Raw genomic sequence first — 15918 nt, forward strand, 5'->3', positions numbered from 1 at the left:
TTACATAATTACTGCTTTTGTTGGGCATTAATCATTCATGAATAGAGGCCTTTCAAGGCAAGAAAAATGTGAATCTTCTTATGACACAAAGCCAAATCTTTCTAATAGTCAAAGTAGCAGTCTAAGAACAGTGGTGTTGTTTGTTCCCACAAAATTGCCTGTTCTGAACTGTTATGCAAGTGCAAGTCTGCTTGGTGTGCAGTCTTAATTATTTAGGACCTACGCATCTCTGTCCTTTCTAAAATAAGCAGTCACTCTAGCATATCCTGTTCTGAGAACTATAACAAGAGTAGTTTTGTGTACTTGAACCTTTTCTTATGAATTCCTTCTCCTGAAATGTTTTTGTTCAAGTGCTGAAGTATTTCTGATCATGAAGCTTCTGGTGTTCTTTGCTTCCGCTGATACAGTCTCTTGCTTGTTTGGTGGGTGGGAGGTAAAACCTGAAAATGGGCACCAAGAATGGTGTTTTCAAACTAGTGAAAATGCACCATGCCAAAGGAAGATAATCCCTTCCCAATAGCCTTCTTCCTCTTCACAGTGGTTTTCTTTATTCACTCCTTCCATATTTTCTTAAGAATTCCTTTCTTGACTGATTTCTTCTTTTGTTTCAGTTCTGCCATTTTTTTCTCATCCATCCAGCAGGGTTGTCTAGTCAGTGTGAAAAAGTTTCAGGGATGGTCTCAATGTATGTGTATACAGTATCTGTCACAATTTGGTGCTGTCCTTTTGAACCCTGCTCTCCTCTGCAAGCCATGTTTACTGAATTTAATTCAATTAATCTCTGTATAGATTTTTATAGAGATTTTCCTCATCACTTTCATTTCTGTCTTTATTCCCCCCAGTTAATGCACCTCTTGCCTTGACTATGAAGTAGAACCTTGAATACATTTGTATCCAGAACCTGCATTTAAACCATTAGTCTGCATTGTGATACCTTGGCAAGCATGTACCATTGCATGGAATTTGTGTCTGTTTTTTCCAGAAGGGAATGCATGCTGTTTCAAACTCATGAAGCATTTGAATGTCCAGTTAGATGGGAAATGTTTTAAGAGGGTTGCAATGGATAGCTATAACCTGTTTTGTAAAGACAGGTAGGGAAGAAGAGGAGGAGGAGGAGTTGCACTATGCGTTAAGGAGAACATTGAATGTATGGAAGTCAAGTGTGGCCAATGGTGGAAGCCCTGTTGAGCATGTCTGGGTCGAGATCAGAGGGGTTGTCTCCAAGGGGGATCTTATAGTACGTATCTGCCACCAATCTCCAAACAAAAATGATAAGGCCAAGGAAGCAACATCTGGGTCACTTAGGCAGGCATCAGGTAAACAGAACCTGGTTCTTATGGGTGACTTCAGCTACCCAGACATTTGTTGGAAGAACAGTACAGCAGCTCACATGTCATCCATCAAGTTCCTGGGATGTGCAGAGGACTGCTTCCTCACACAAACGTTGGATGTGCCAACCAGGAATGAGGCACTGCTGGACTTGCTGCTCACAAACCAAGAAAACCTGCTTTGCAACGTCCGGGTTAGTGACAGCCTTGGCCGCGGTGGTCACAATATTGTGGAGTGTGGGATCCTGCTGAGCGCACTGAAGGTTAGGACTAAGACAGAGGTTTTAGATTTTAGAAGAGCAAACTTCAGCTTGCTCAGAGCTCGACTGGGAGGGATTTCTTGGGAAGCTTCCATGGAGGATGAAGGAGCTCGTGGGTGTTGGGAGTTTTTCAAAAACGCTTTCCTGGAAGCACAAAGACAGTTCATCCCCACTCATCCCCATTAAAGGTAAGCTAAGCAGGCAGAGCAAGAGATCATCCTGGCTTAACTGTGAGTTCTGAGTCTGCTCAAAACCAAAACAGAAGCATAGCAGAGATGGAAAAGCAAATACCTGTTGAGAACAAGGGCATTGTCAGGTCAGTTAGAAAAGCAAAAACTCAGCTTGAATTGAAATTGGCCAGAGATGTAAAAAACTACAAGAAAGGATTCTTCAGGTACGTAAACAACAAGCAGCGAGAGAAGGAAAAGGCTGGCCCACTGTTAAAGAGGAGAGGTGAATTACTCACCAACACGTCTGAAAAGGCAGAGAGGTTCTCAACACTTCCTTCACCTCTGTCTTTACCAGCACTGTTGGGCCCCAGGCCTTGGGAGCAAAATCCAGGTTGATGCAAACACAGACCCACCATCAGTGAAGGAGGAGTTGGTATGTGAACAGTTACAGGAGCTTGACCCCTGCAAATCGGTGGACCGTGGCCGTATCCACCAGAGGGTGTTAACAGAGCTGGCCAACATCTTTGAGGGGCTGCTCTCCATAATCTTTGAGAAGTTGTGAAGATTGTGGGACATGCAAGAAGACAGGGAGAAGGCTAATGTCACCCCCATCGACAAGAAGGGCTTAAAGGAGGATCCAGGAAGTTATAGGGGCATCCGTCCACTTCAGCCCCTGGGAGAGTTGTGGAATTAATCCTCCTAGGGGCTATCACAAGTCCATTGAAGCACGTGATTGGGAAAAGCCTGTATGGATTCTCCAAGTGCGAATCGTGCTTGACAAACCTGATCGCCTTCTCCGACAAGGTAACCTGCTTGACTGATGTGGGGGGAGTGGTGGCATTGTCTGTCTGGGTTTCTGCAAGGCTTTTAATATGGTTTCCCATGGCCTCCTCCTAGAGAAACTGATGCATTACAGCCTAGACAGGTGGTACATGTGGCGGGTGGGGAACTGGCTGACAGGCTGTGCCCAGAGGCTGGTGGTAAATAGCTCCTTTTCAAACTGGCAGCCTGTCACAAGGGGTCCCCCCCAGGAGCCAGCATGGGGCTCAGCGCTGTTTAATAACTTCATAAATGAAGGATGGTGGGATCGAGTGTACCCTGATGAAGTTTGCTGATGACACCAAACTGAGTGGGGAAGTGGAAGCTCTGGAAGGGACCTTTGCTGCAGGAGGACCTGGATAGGCTGGAAGAGTGGTCTAACAAGAACCTTATGAAGTTCAGCAAAGACAAATGTAAGGTCTTGCACCTGAGAAAACATAATCCAGGAATGCAGCACAGCCTGGGATCTACTCAGCTGAGGAGCAGCTCTGTAGAAAGGCACCGGGGTTCCTGGTGGACAGCAAGCCCGGTATGAGTGAACAGCGTGCTGCTGCAGTCAAGAAAGCCAACAGGATGCTGGGTTACAGCAACAAGGGCATGTCCAGCAGAGATAAGGAAGTCATCATCCCACTCTACTCAGCGCTTGTCAGGCTACACCTGGATACTGTGTTCAGTTTTGGTCCTTGCTACACAAAAAAGATGTGGACAGGCTGGAGAGGGTCCAGAGAAGTGCCACAAAGACGATTGAAGGACTGGAAAGCCTGCCCTATGAGGAAAGGCCGAGAGAACTGGGTTTGTCCAGCCTTGAGAAAGAAGGCTTAGGGGAGCCCTTATCGCCATGTTCCAGTATTTAAAGGGTGGCTGCAAAGAAAATGCTGACTCTGTTTTTACAAGGAGTCACATGGAAAACACAAGGGGTGATGGGTACAAGTTGTTCCTGGGGACATTCCAGTTGGATATAAGAGGGAAATTTTTTACAAGGAGAACAATCAGCTGTTGGAATAATCTCCCCAGGGAAGTGGTGGAATTTCCAGCATTGAACACTTAAGATTTGGCTGGACAGGGTGCTGGGCCATCTTGTCTAGACCATGCTTTTGCTGAGAAGCATTGCAGCAGATGCTCCTTGAGGTCCCTTGCAACCTGGTATTCTACAATTCTGTGATGAGTTAGAACCCAATGTCTAAATTATTTGGGCAATTTGAAAAGTCTGAGTCTGTACAACAATGAATTAATTTTTGTAGTTTTTGCTACAGCATAATGTTTCTTTTAAATCTTCTAATTGAAAAGCAGTCATCTCAAATCTAGGAGGTAAAGATGATATGGCATTGTTACTATGAAAATGATTAGGAATTTAGCATATGATGTTACTGATAAAGAACAGAAATCATTTTTAGCAAACTCATGCTTGAATTCTTACTTTCTGTGCAGACTGCATCCTCAGCTATTAAAGGTGCTATCCAGCTGGGAATAGGATACACAGTAGGAAACCTTACATCAAAACCGGACAGAGATGTTCTTATGCAAGACTTCTATGTAGTGGAAAGTGTCTTCTTACCAAGGTAAGGATAAGCCTGTTCAATTAGTTTTCAATAGAATTTCATAATGAAACTGTAGATCCTTCAAACAAGGGTTGTTTTCCAATTCTAGCAAAAAGGGGTTAGAGTAAGTTTAATGTATGAGGATTCAAAAATTATCCTGCCTTCATATTGTCACTGAAAATGAACATAGGGAGAAAACTGGGAAGACCACACTTCAGCTGAAGATCTGAGACTTCTTACTTCTAGAGAAGGAAAGTAATTGTGACATTTCCAATTAAAGGAGCTGTTAGTGGTTTGTGGCTTTATGCAGTTAAATATTATGTCCAACATTCATGAGTCTGTTTTGGTTTCAGTTTCTAAAAACTGATAGTAATACTTGCCATTTTGTTGAAGTGTCAAAATTTATAAAAATTCAAGTCCTTCAATGTTGAGAGTAATACGAGAATTTACAATACACTATAAAATTCCATCCATGACTTTAGCCTGTTATGATGCTCTGCTTTTACTAGCTGTTGAGGTTGTGCACCATTACTGCTTTTTATTTGGCTACCTCAGCTTGTTTAACTGCCAGGTTGGTAGGAAATAACTGTAATAATACAGTTATGTGGATGAGGGAAATCAAGGTCTTACTCATTTTGAAGATTCAGAAGCTGAAGTACAGTAGCATGTGATTTTTCCAGGTTACATATGCTATGAATGGGTGAAAAAGAATTGGGAAAAAAGTATGTCAAAACAAGGATGACTCGCTTTTTCAGTGTTGTTTGGGTTCTTAGAAGTGCTAAGTACCAGCAGTGCCCATCATTTCTGCAAGAACATGCTATGTATGAAGTATTCCCTGAATTTGGGAATGCTTTCTGTGAGTTTTTCGAAGTTTTGTTTGTGTGCAGTTTGAATGCTACTTCATAAACTGTTTCTAATAATTTACAATCCTAAAAAATTACTGATGTCACTAAAAAAAAGTTAAAACTGACAACATACAAAATAATTACAAGCATTTTAAAGTTGCCCTCTTCATGTAAATTTCCTTGATTCAGCTCCTGTTTTCCTCTGAACTGAGACATCCTTTAAGGAGAAGAAAATTAATTTCTTATGTGAAATGAAGCTTTTTCATTCTTTAGTTCCTAGTAATTGAGGGTATTAATATCCTTGATTTGGTGTTAACTATTTAAGTTTGTGCACAGTTTTGTAGTCTTTCTCTTGTAGATTAGATAAATACAGAGAAGTTAACTATCTGCATGTGTTTTCATACACTGTAATTGCAAAATCTTGTTTGTTTAAAAAAATCCAAACTACAGCTGAGAAATTTGCATATCACATAACAAAGTCTGTATTGAGCTGACAAAGAGTCAGAGTGAGTGACCCATCATATTTGTGAAATGTGTGACTGTGACAGCGGTGCAGGTTTCTGTAATTTGTTTGGCTACGATACCAGTTTTGTTGTGTATGGAAATTAAATGAAACACACATACTAAAGATTTTTTATTACATAGCACAGTTTTGGAAAAAATCTAATCTGTTTTTTTTTGTGTAGTTTTATAGGAACAAGTGAATTACATTGTTTGTAGTCAGTAGCATTGCATATGTCTTTTCTCCTGTAGAGCTTAACATGCATGTACACTCAGAAATGAGATTTCCCTGTTTTAGTTTGAAGGGAGAGAGATCCCTTCTGGTTTAAAAAGAAAACAAAAGCAGAAGGAATAGTCTGTTTGCACTAACATAAAATTTATTATAAAAGCTTTAGGAACACCTTTCTGGGCAGTTTCCTATAAATAAATAAATAAATAAATCATATGAGGAGAATTAGACAAATGAAAGTAATGGCCAGAATAGCATAGCTTTTTTTTTTTTTGCATAGCTATCTAGTAAAAAAGAGTATATAACATAGTGAGTCATCTTGACTGTAACAAAGAGCCTCTCTATAAAGAGCACTTGCTGATAATGTTCTCTGTGAAACTAAAAATTTGGTATCCATAGTAATCTCTTAAAACTGTAACATTTGATTTCTTAAGCTAATGCACAGAAATGTCAAATTTCAAGTCTTATATCTCAATGTAACATGCACATTCATTTATCTAAAATTATTTCAATCCAGTGGTATTAATTTGCATAAATTCTAACAATTTGGGATTGCACATAATTACACAGGCTTCTTTCTTGCCGGTTGAGGATGTTGGGACATTGAGTCTTTCGTGATGGCACTATGTGGGTTGCCTCTCAGTCGTATCTATAGGTAGCTTCATTATCCTAGTTGGAGGTAAAAAGCTAAGATTGTGTGTTCTTTCTGGATAGGGTTGTGTTCCAAAGGTGCAGCTCAGGTGCTCTTCACTTTTTCCTAGGGCAGTACCTACATGTGAAGGCAGTATTGTTAACAGTCATTACTTTTATTACTTTTCCTCCACCCTTTGGATTGGTCTGACTCGAAAGCAATTCATTGAAATTAAGTTACACCAGTAGGTCCAGTGGGCTGATCTCTACCTGGAAGCACCCTGGAGCAAGCCGAGGTTAAGTAAGCATGTTGCCAGATGTCCACAGCTGAAGGAGAACCTGACAGTGTAGCAACTGTGGTGCTGAAAGCAGGTGCTTGCCAAGCAACGACCAGCATTTTTCGACTTGCTCTGGGTATGCATGATTCAGCTCCAATTCCAACCAGGCTGTCAGCTGAATTTCACCTTCATTGTGGCCAATTCACAGCAACCAGCCTCTTTTCAAGCTGTCCTGCTCCACCTTCCTCACATGTTTTCTCTGCATCTACCTCACCTCATCCTGGTCTGGCAGTGAGGTGAGAGGACAGCTGTTTGCAGAGTCATAGGCACACCCGCTGCTTTGACGACAACAGGAGCACTGTTGCAGTGACAGTGATAAAATAGACCTGAGCTAGTAAAAATGCAATGAAACAGCAGCCTGTGTGCCAGCAAGCAAAATAGTGTTATCTGTGCCCTTTTACTGTTAGGGGAAAATAGTAAACAATTTTTTATAAATTTTATCAGTTGTAGAGGACAAATAGTGTCTGCATATCTCTCAGCCCCTGAAGTAAGCCTCAGCACCACCTGCACCTCAGTTTCGGTGCCCATAGCAAAACACTTCCAGCAGTGTTCAGGACTCAGGAAGGAGGGAGAAAAATGTTGGGGGAAAAAAGTGGTCAGTTTAGGCCTGAACATAGCTGCCCTGCTTATTGTGAGAGGTACTGATGTAAATCAGGAGTAACTCCATGGATTGCAGGTTATACCTGGTCCAGAGTAACTTCGTGACTGGGTTAAACTGCACAGTTTAGCCCAGATGCATTTAGGTGCCTTTTCAGGTAGTGATATTAAATGAAGTACAGATATCTGTACAGTGGGTGGATGTGAATTTGAAAGGTTTGTACTTTCATTTATACATTGTGATGGAGGGGGTGCAAAAGTGCCTTTGTTGCTTCTGCTCCATGTTGTGGCATCCCCTTCATCCCTTTCTCTTCAGGTTGCCCAGGAATTTATAGTATGTTGCTTTTGGGAGTTAAGGGAGGTATTACTAGGGGCTGCTGTAAAGATGTTCATAGAGAACCACCATCCAGATTGAGGTTAAAAGTCAAATGCGCTCCTCTGACTGGGAAGCAAATGCAGTCTGCAGTAACCCAGTTGATTCTGAAGATACAGTGTCCAAAATCTCTGCGCAGTTCCCTGGATTGGGTGAAACTGCTCCAGGTAACCTCTCTTCTGGTTTTTAAACACTGCTTTGGAAATCCAGCCATGGAGGTGGCTTACCTGGTGCTGGTACTGCTGCAGCAGCAGCTCAGGTTCAATGGGAAGGCTGTGCATCCTGCCTGTGCTCCCTGTGCTCTGCCCTGTGACTCAGCTGTGTGGGACATATTCTCCACATCCAGTTATGCTCTGTGCCCCTGGCTTCTGCCCTGTGACTCAGCTGTGTGGGACATATTCTCCCCATGCAGTTATGCTCTGTGCCCCTGGCTTCTTCGGTTGGAACCAGGTCAGTTCTTGGTGGCACATTTTGTCTCCAAATCAGCCATTTGTGCAGTATGGCTACAGCAGTGTTTTGACAGGGGTTCGATTCAAGTGTGGAGCTGACTTCAAGTAATGTGGCCATGGTTAGAAAGCCTTATTGCTTAGCTAATAAGCCTAGTTGTGTCAGACAGTGGTGGCTCAAGCTGATCACTGGGCCATGGAACCATGCCTGTGAGTTGGCAGTGTGGGCAGCTTACAAGTTCTTCCAGCAGACACGTACTATGTAGGCACATTTTCTACCATGATGCTTGATAAGCCAAACAGAAGCTGCTCCATTCTGTCAGCTGACTTTAGGTAGTCAATCAATTGCAGCTTCAGAAGCAGAGCATTTGGAGCAAGGCAGTATGTTTCAGGCTTCATCTCTTTCTTAGATGGAGGCTACTACTAAGCACAGCTATGAGGTTTTTTGTGAGTGGTGACCTTTTTGCAGCAGTCTGTCTTGTGTGCTTTCCTTGCTAATATGCTTTATTTTCAGGGTCTAGACCATGCATATTGAGAACACTTGATATGGTTTCTAATTGAACTGGTAAGTCTTGTTAGATGCTGTTGACCTGTATGCACCCTGCAGCTGCAATCATCTGTACAGTGAACTGGTCCAATTACAAGTCACTTCCTTGTGATGCTGATGAGAAATTACTTGATGCTTGCTGCTATTTAACATCAAAAGCTTAATATTGTATTATGATAGTATTTGAGTGACAGTCCAAATAGGTACTAAGCCCAAAAGTACTAAGAAAAGAAAACCATGGACATAGTTTAACTAGTCTGGGTTTCTCCCTACATCTGAAACTGCAGTGTACAGTTTTGGGGTACATTCTTGAGGACTGACTTAGAAAAATGAGGAAAACTGACACTTGCCCTCAGAAGTACCTTTGTTCCAAACATCTGTCATAGGTTACCTGATGGGCTAAGTAGTGTCTTTGTAATTAGGGAAGTATAGAATGCTTTGCAGGCTTAGTGTGAATGGTACTGGAACGTTCACACTACTGCGTAGTTGTTGTGTAACTTATGCCACTGTATTTGCTTCCACTTGGCCAGTTTCACAAGACAGATAAGAAAGTGGCCTGAAGCCTCTGATAAAGCGCTGTGTCTCTTCTTCGGTGGTTTGGTTGCAGAGATGCACAGTATGAACAGAGTTCTGACACACTTTTTATGGTTTGTGAGTGGGGTGATAGCACAGAGGAGGAAGTAGTTTCTGTTTACAAAAGGAGCAGTATTTGAAATGAGGATACTGTGGCAACAAAAGCAAAAGCATGTCTGTTACAAATTAACTACTTTACCATAAAATTCTTGGGAAACCTGTGATAACCTGGATATTTGTGTGGTTATGTAGACAAACAATTTTGAAAGTACTCTGAGATCCTTTGCTTTAATGGCATCTCCAGTTGGTTGTGAAATAGTTGTATCATCATCGTTATCCTAAGAAAACGTCTGTGTATTCAGCTGTTACATAGAGATGATTGGCTTGACTTCTTTTGAAGATACTTACTATTCACAGTTGTGAATTCAAAGAATTTCAAAGCTGCCTTGTCGGGGAGTGCTAAGGATAGTATGTAGGTAGTAACCAGAAGTATAGGAGAACACACAGTGAGAAACAAGGATATTACCAGTGGACTTTATCCCATAGTATGAAAAAACCAAACACACACCTATTTGTACAGGTAGCCATAGTATCTACTTCCATCCTGTGGGAAAGAATTGCTTTCCTGAAATGATATATAGGAAATGAGTGCACCAAAGCAATACCTGATCTGTCAGTATGTATTTATTACATACTACTGTAGACTTTAAACACATCTTGGTGTATTGTAAAAGACCAGCTTTATTCAAGAACAGTGAAACTGAGATTGGATACTCTTAGATTTTAATATTGTGAGCATTTAATTTTAGATGTTTTATTTTGATTTTAAGACTTTAAGAGTTGCTTCTACATGGGAGAACTGGGGTGTTCTTCCTTGCAGTACGTACAGGAAGGGTGTATATGGGCTCATGACCACAGCATGACTCTTTCTTTTGTTAACAGCTATAATAGAGCCTATTAACATTGCTCTGTGATGAAGGCTTGCTACCAAGAGATGCAGCTAGTATTCTCCATCCCTCCAGATAGGTGTGCTGTCTCTTGAGTACATCCCACCATGTGATGCCACAGTAAAGAAAAGCTGACAAGAAACATATCTGGGTGTCTTGCATAGCAAAATTTTTGCAAGCCATGGGGTTAGCCATTAAAAATGTAGTGAGTTTTACTTCATTTTTAATTTGATATTACACCATCTAAGAGACATGTTAAGATGCACATTTATAAGTGTGCTTGACTTAAATCTTAGATTTATTTTTTTTTAAGTATTACAGCAAACCCATGTAGCAAGCTTAATCTTTTTTTTTTTTTTTAATTCTACCTACCATTCTTTTGCTTTTGTGCAGTCTTACAACCAAGGGTATTAAAATACCATGTAAGTTACAATTGCTTCCTAATCTTTACAAAATCTATAGTTTGTCATAGCTCATATGTAGAGACTTGAATTCCTCAAGATTGCCAGAATCAAAGCTTGTATTAAAAACCTTTATTTTTCCTCTGGTAGACCTGTGCCCTAAACTATCTGAGAGGAAAATTATATGATTACCTTCCTTTTTTTTTTACATTTATTATGTCCAAAACTCCATTTTTCAGGTTAGGTTTTTTGTCAACAGATCATGGGTAATTTTCTTGTTCAATTTCAAAGACATAATCATCCCCATGAAACTCCCTAGCCTGATTTAAAATTGTTGTATTTATATTGTTGTATATTTGTATTCATATAATTGTTATATGTAGTACTTTGCACATAAACTTTAATCTAGCCAGAGTGAAACACACTTGTAAAATGTGCCAAGAAAATATGAGGAGAAACCATGAAATGCTTTCTCTCAAAAGCTAATAGAGTGGAAGGTGAATAATTTAATGTCTAGATAAGGTAGAGATGTATTTACATCAAGTGTTCTGTACAGTGGAAACTGTCATTTTTAGGTGAGTGCAAGGACATGCTCAGCCGCAAGGAGTTTAAGGTTCTCCACTACTGTAGGAAATTACTGGAAGTGAGGGTGCTTTTTCTGTTGAGTAGCAACAAGAAAACCTTAAACTTCCTTCCAGAGAAGTAACCAAGAAGTCCGGATTTAGTGTCAGTCTTGCTTTTTGCATCACAGAAGAGCTTACCTGTAAACAGTGCTATTAGGCAATTAAGCTGAAACTAATGTGTGTAACAGAAATGGTAGGGTATGATGAAAAGCTCTGCAGACCTTTAGTAAAAGGGATTTTTTCAAGTGACTTTACAAAGAATAAGGGAACTTGTCTGCATAGTGAAATTGACTGTCAGAGCACATGAGCGTACTTTATTACAGATGTAAGTATGTGGAGTTGCCCTCTGTACAGATGCTGTTCCAAAATCATTGCTCTGTTTTGCAATTATTCTAGAATAAATATGCACTTACTATATATTACTGTCCATCTGCAGACCCAGTATTGGTCATTTTACTCCATATGCACTTAGGAAAGGGCTCTAGACCTGTGGTGTTATAGCAAACCTCCTACCTTCATTTCAGCCTGTGGAGTTCCAATGACAGTACCTGTTCTGATATAGTAAGGACATGTAATCTGTTTATTGCCATGCTTTCACAAAAAACCCTTTTGAATTATGGCTGTGGGAAGCAGATTTATAAAAGTATTTATGTACTGAAACACAGGACTTTTAAAATAAAGTTTAAATGATTAATCTTCCCTGAAAATGATGTGATGCTTCAGCAGAGAACACTGTTCTGTTCTTGTCTGCAGCTTAGAACAATTACATGCATTAACAAGTATGCCCCCCAGGTTCCCAGTGTAGCTATACATTAGCCTTATGGCATCCCCATATTACACAAAAATTCAACAAGACATATCCAGCTATAGGAAATTTAATGTCAGACAAGACTGGCAGTTTTCTGAGCAGCTGAAAGAGCTTATAAGAAAAAGCTTTATTAACCAATTTAATTGTAAAGAAAACCTACCATCTTCAGCCTAGTATCCTACTGATTTCCGTTATTTACTATATACTTGAGCAATAAAATACATGTGGATTTGATTTTAATGCCTTGGATTTGTGATACAGTAGACTATAAAGTGATCAGATGCGTTCATTAGGACTAGGCAGCTTTCACTAGCTAGCTGTTAACTGTATAGTTTAGTAGTCCAAGAAGCAGCAGTGCTGTAGTGGATACATAGAAAGACTTGGTCACCCACAATGATCTTTTTATTTGTGATTGCCAGACAGAAATCAGGTTGGTTTTTCCCTCCTTTCATCTCCTGTCCAGGAATCTAAAGTATATGCGTTTCTGGAGCCTGAGAAAGCTTGTTCACCAGCTCACACTGTTCAATTAGCAGCAGTTCGTTCTGTTGGCAGTATGCATGCAGGGGCAGCTGGGTGGGTGCAGCAGACTTGTGCCATTGACTTGTTTTTAATGAAAGGTATCAAGTTCTTACGACAAGGATTAATTGTACAGGAACAAAGTTCTTAAATATTTCAATGACATTTAATTTAGTCTTTCCTGGAATGTTTTGTGAGTTTATTCTTTGTTGTATCTATGTGAATTTGTAGCTTTTCCCCCATTTCTTTCCTTGTTTCTTCCCCCTTTTCCCTTTTTTGGATGCTTTGGATTGCCAAGCGAAGAGGTACATGCTGCATTTCTGAGTAATTTAGTTAGGGTAAATGAGTAAAGGAGTTCTGGAGGAGCTAATTTCGGCCACTGTGTCGTCTTGGATTTTGTGCTCATCTATTTATCAAACCATTTGGAGGCTGACCAAACGTAGTCTTAAATAGGTTCTTGTTTGTGTTGAAATTGTAGTTTAGAACTTTGTCTACCACTTAAAAACCTTCTTTTAGTCACCGGCATTAATAAATCCACAGGCAGTTTTTATGTGTTTTTGTTTCTGGTGGCATTTTGCTGCTGACCTTTTCCTTTAGCTTAAATCACGCAGTATTCATCTCAAAATTGATACTACTGCGACATACAAGTATAGTGAGATCATAAATACAAAACAAGGAAAAAAGCTGACGAGGCTACAGTGTTGTTTTTTGTTTTGTTTTGTTTTTTAACTGCCTACACCCCCCCACTACCTTTAAGGAAGGCTGTCTTCCAGGCTGGTCACCCTAGTAGTCTTTGTGTGTGCCTGTTCTAGTTTGAATCTGTATCTTGCTTATAACTGCATACCATTTTCCAGAATTCCCCAAAGGGTCTGTACCCGGTGTTCCTATTTAGCTAACTGAGCATGTAAGCTGGTGCCGGTTTAGATCAAGTTAGGGTAAAATAAATGACCTGATAGGTAGACAAACTGAAAACCACTTTAAGGTCACCAAAGACAGAGTGGCTTCCCAATTCTGGACTATACTAGCAAGAAAGAGATACCATAATTGCAGCTAGCCTCCAGAAGAGACTAGTGCTGAGAATGCTGTTTCATAAATAAGGCTGAGCCAATGAGTGTTTGCTGGCATCAAAAAACATGTAGTACTGCTTCCTTCTCACAGGTCTGGCCACATGGCTCTGCCCTCTGTGTTGTGCTGTCCTTAGTATCCGTCTGACTCCCTTGCAAACTGGTTCAGGTCACCAAACTAGAGTGAAGTTGTTTTGCTGCATTGACTTCCAAACTTTTTGCAGGAACTTGCATGAGGTGGGGGTGACCTTTCCTGCATCAGTAAGCTATTAAACTGGCTTACCTTGGAGGGTTATCAGAAATTGTAGCATTAGTTTAAACCCAATCTTTACGTAAATGGATATGGATGGTGAAAACAGTGATTTCTTTTAAGGTGGAAGAAAGGAATTTGCTGGCAGTATCCTGTTTCTCACAGACATTTCTATTACACTGATGAATGGTAATAGGGGGGTTTATCTGCATTTATACTCTTGTCTCAGAAAGTCAATGGTTGAGTTAGGCAGCTTTACAATAAAGTTAGCTGCAAGGAGGAAGTCCTAAAAATTGCTCAGTAATAATTTGGTTTGGTTTTTTGTTGTTGTTTTTTTTTTTTTGTTTTCAGTGAAGGGAGCAATCTTACCCCTGCTCATCATTATCCTGACTTCAGATTTAAGACGTATGCACCTCTTGCCTTCCGCTATTTCAGAGAACTTTTTGGTATCAAGCCTGATGATTACTTGGTAAGAGCTTGCAGTTTTCCTTTTGGTTAAACTTTATTGTAATGTATACTAGTTTCATAGTAGTAGAAGAGGATGCTTTAACGGTGCCCAAATAAGTAGTATTTTTTTGTGCTGAGTGGTTTATAACTAGTGAATATTTTTAGCATTTATGAAAATTTGAGTTCTTCATCTTTGAGACAATTCCTATAGAAATCTGCCTTGTTAATTGACTAGAATAGCTGGAGTATTACTGCTTATTCAGGTCATTGTTTCTAGAGAAGTTATAATCAGTGTGACTTCTACCAATTCAGTTCTAATAAAGTGCTCATGTCGTTTGCATTACTTATTCACCTCATTTAAATAAATACATGCCTGCAGCTGTTCCCATCTAGCCTTGAGAAAAGTGGACGGCAGGCTAAAAAAGCATTTTAGGGTATCTCCTTTGTTCTCTGTATTTTATCACTTGAAGGCTATTCCTTCTCAATATTCAGTTGTTTATGTGAGAAAAAAGTGATGCATTTGCTCTCATCATAAAACCAGGCTTTACTTGGTAGAACCACTTTGTGCACTGCCGGGGATGAGGATCCACTATTTTACTTTTCCTGTAGTTCTGCTTTTGGAAGGGTAGTGTGACAGCAAAGAGCTGGATGGTTTTCTAGGTATTTGCCTCATGTCCAGTTTGTGTCATGCTGGTTCACTCAACAAATCAGAGTCCCAGTACAAATTAGTAATCTTGTACGTCACAGTTCTGCTGTTAACTTCTTTTGAATGAGTTTTTAGATCTTTTTCTTCCATATTGATAAATATTTCTTTAAAACCAAAACAGTTTGGAAGAGCTTGAATGAATATAAAAGAAAATTCGATTAAATGCTGCTAAAGCATTACTTAATGTAGTATTTCACTGACTTCTGTTGTGTTGAAGTATGTTGTAAGGGCTTTTTTCCTTTTTGGACAATGGGCCTAAAACCAAAACTTAGCTGGCTTTGCTTTTATTTAGGTTGAATGTGGGTATCTCATTTTAGTTCTTTAGTACTACATATGGATTTTATATTACTAGCCCTCATGGTAATAGTTATATATAAGAACAGATCGCTCATTTGAATTATAGGTGTTAGTAGCAGGGACATGTACTTGGGTTGGAGCTTTATGTCATAGAATCATAGGATGGCCTGGGTTGTAAGGGACCTTAAAGATTACCTAATTCCAACCCCCCTGCCATGGACAGGGACAACTTCCACTAGACCAGGTTCCTCAAAGCCCCATCCAACCTGGCCTTGAACACTTTCAGGGATGGGGCATCCACAGCTTCTCTGGGCAGCCTGTTCAAGTGTCTCACCACCCTCATAGTGAAGATTTTCTTCCTTGTAGCTGATCTAAATATACCCTATTTCAGTTTAAAGCCATTACCCCATGTCCTGTCACTACATGCCCTTGTGAGAGGTCCCTCTCCATCTTTCCTGTAGGCCCCCTTTAGGTGCTGGAAGCCGCTATAAAGTCTCCCTGGAACCTTCTCTTCTCCAGGCTGAACAACCCCAACTCCCTCAGCCTGTCTTCACAGGAGAGGTGCTCCAGCCCCCTGATCATCTTTGTGACCCTCCTCTGGACTCACTCCAACAGGTCCGTGTCCTTCTTATGCTGGGGGCCCCAGAGCTGAATGCAGCACTCCA

General features: G+C 40.4%; 1 protein-coding gene across 6 annotated transcripts in view; it reads left to right on the forward strand.

Moving 5' to 3' along the window:
* PIP5K1B (phosphatidylinositol-4-phosphate 5-kinase type 1 beta) overlaps positions 1–15918 on the forward strand; it is a 122685-nt gene that overhangs the window by 50377 nt on the left and 56390 nt on the right. For all 6 annotated transcript variants that reach the window (XM_040580246.1, XM_040580245.1, XM_040580247.1 and 3 more), the window contains 2 exons: positions 4006–4136; positions 14155–14272. In XM_040580246.1, the coding sequence (XP_040436180.1) occupies positions 4006–4136; positions 14155–14272 (249 nt within the window). The remainder of the gene's footprint in view (positions 1–4005; positions 4137–14154; positions 14273–15918) is intronic.

The sequence above is a fragment of the Falco naumanni genome, chromosome Z, assembly GCF_017639655.2.
Source record: "Falco naumanni isolate bFalNau1 chromosome Z, bFalNau1.pat, whole genome shotgun sequence".
In the NCBI taxonomy this organism is placed as follows: domain Eukaryota; kingdom Metazoa; phylum Chordata; class Aves; order Falconiformes; family Falconidae; genus Falco; species Falco naumanni.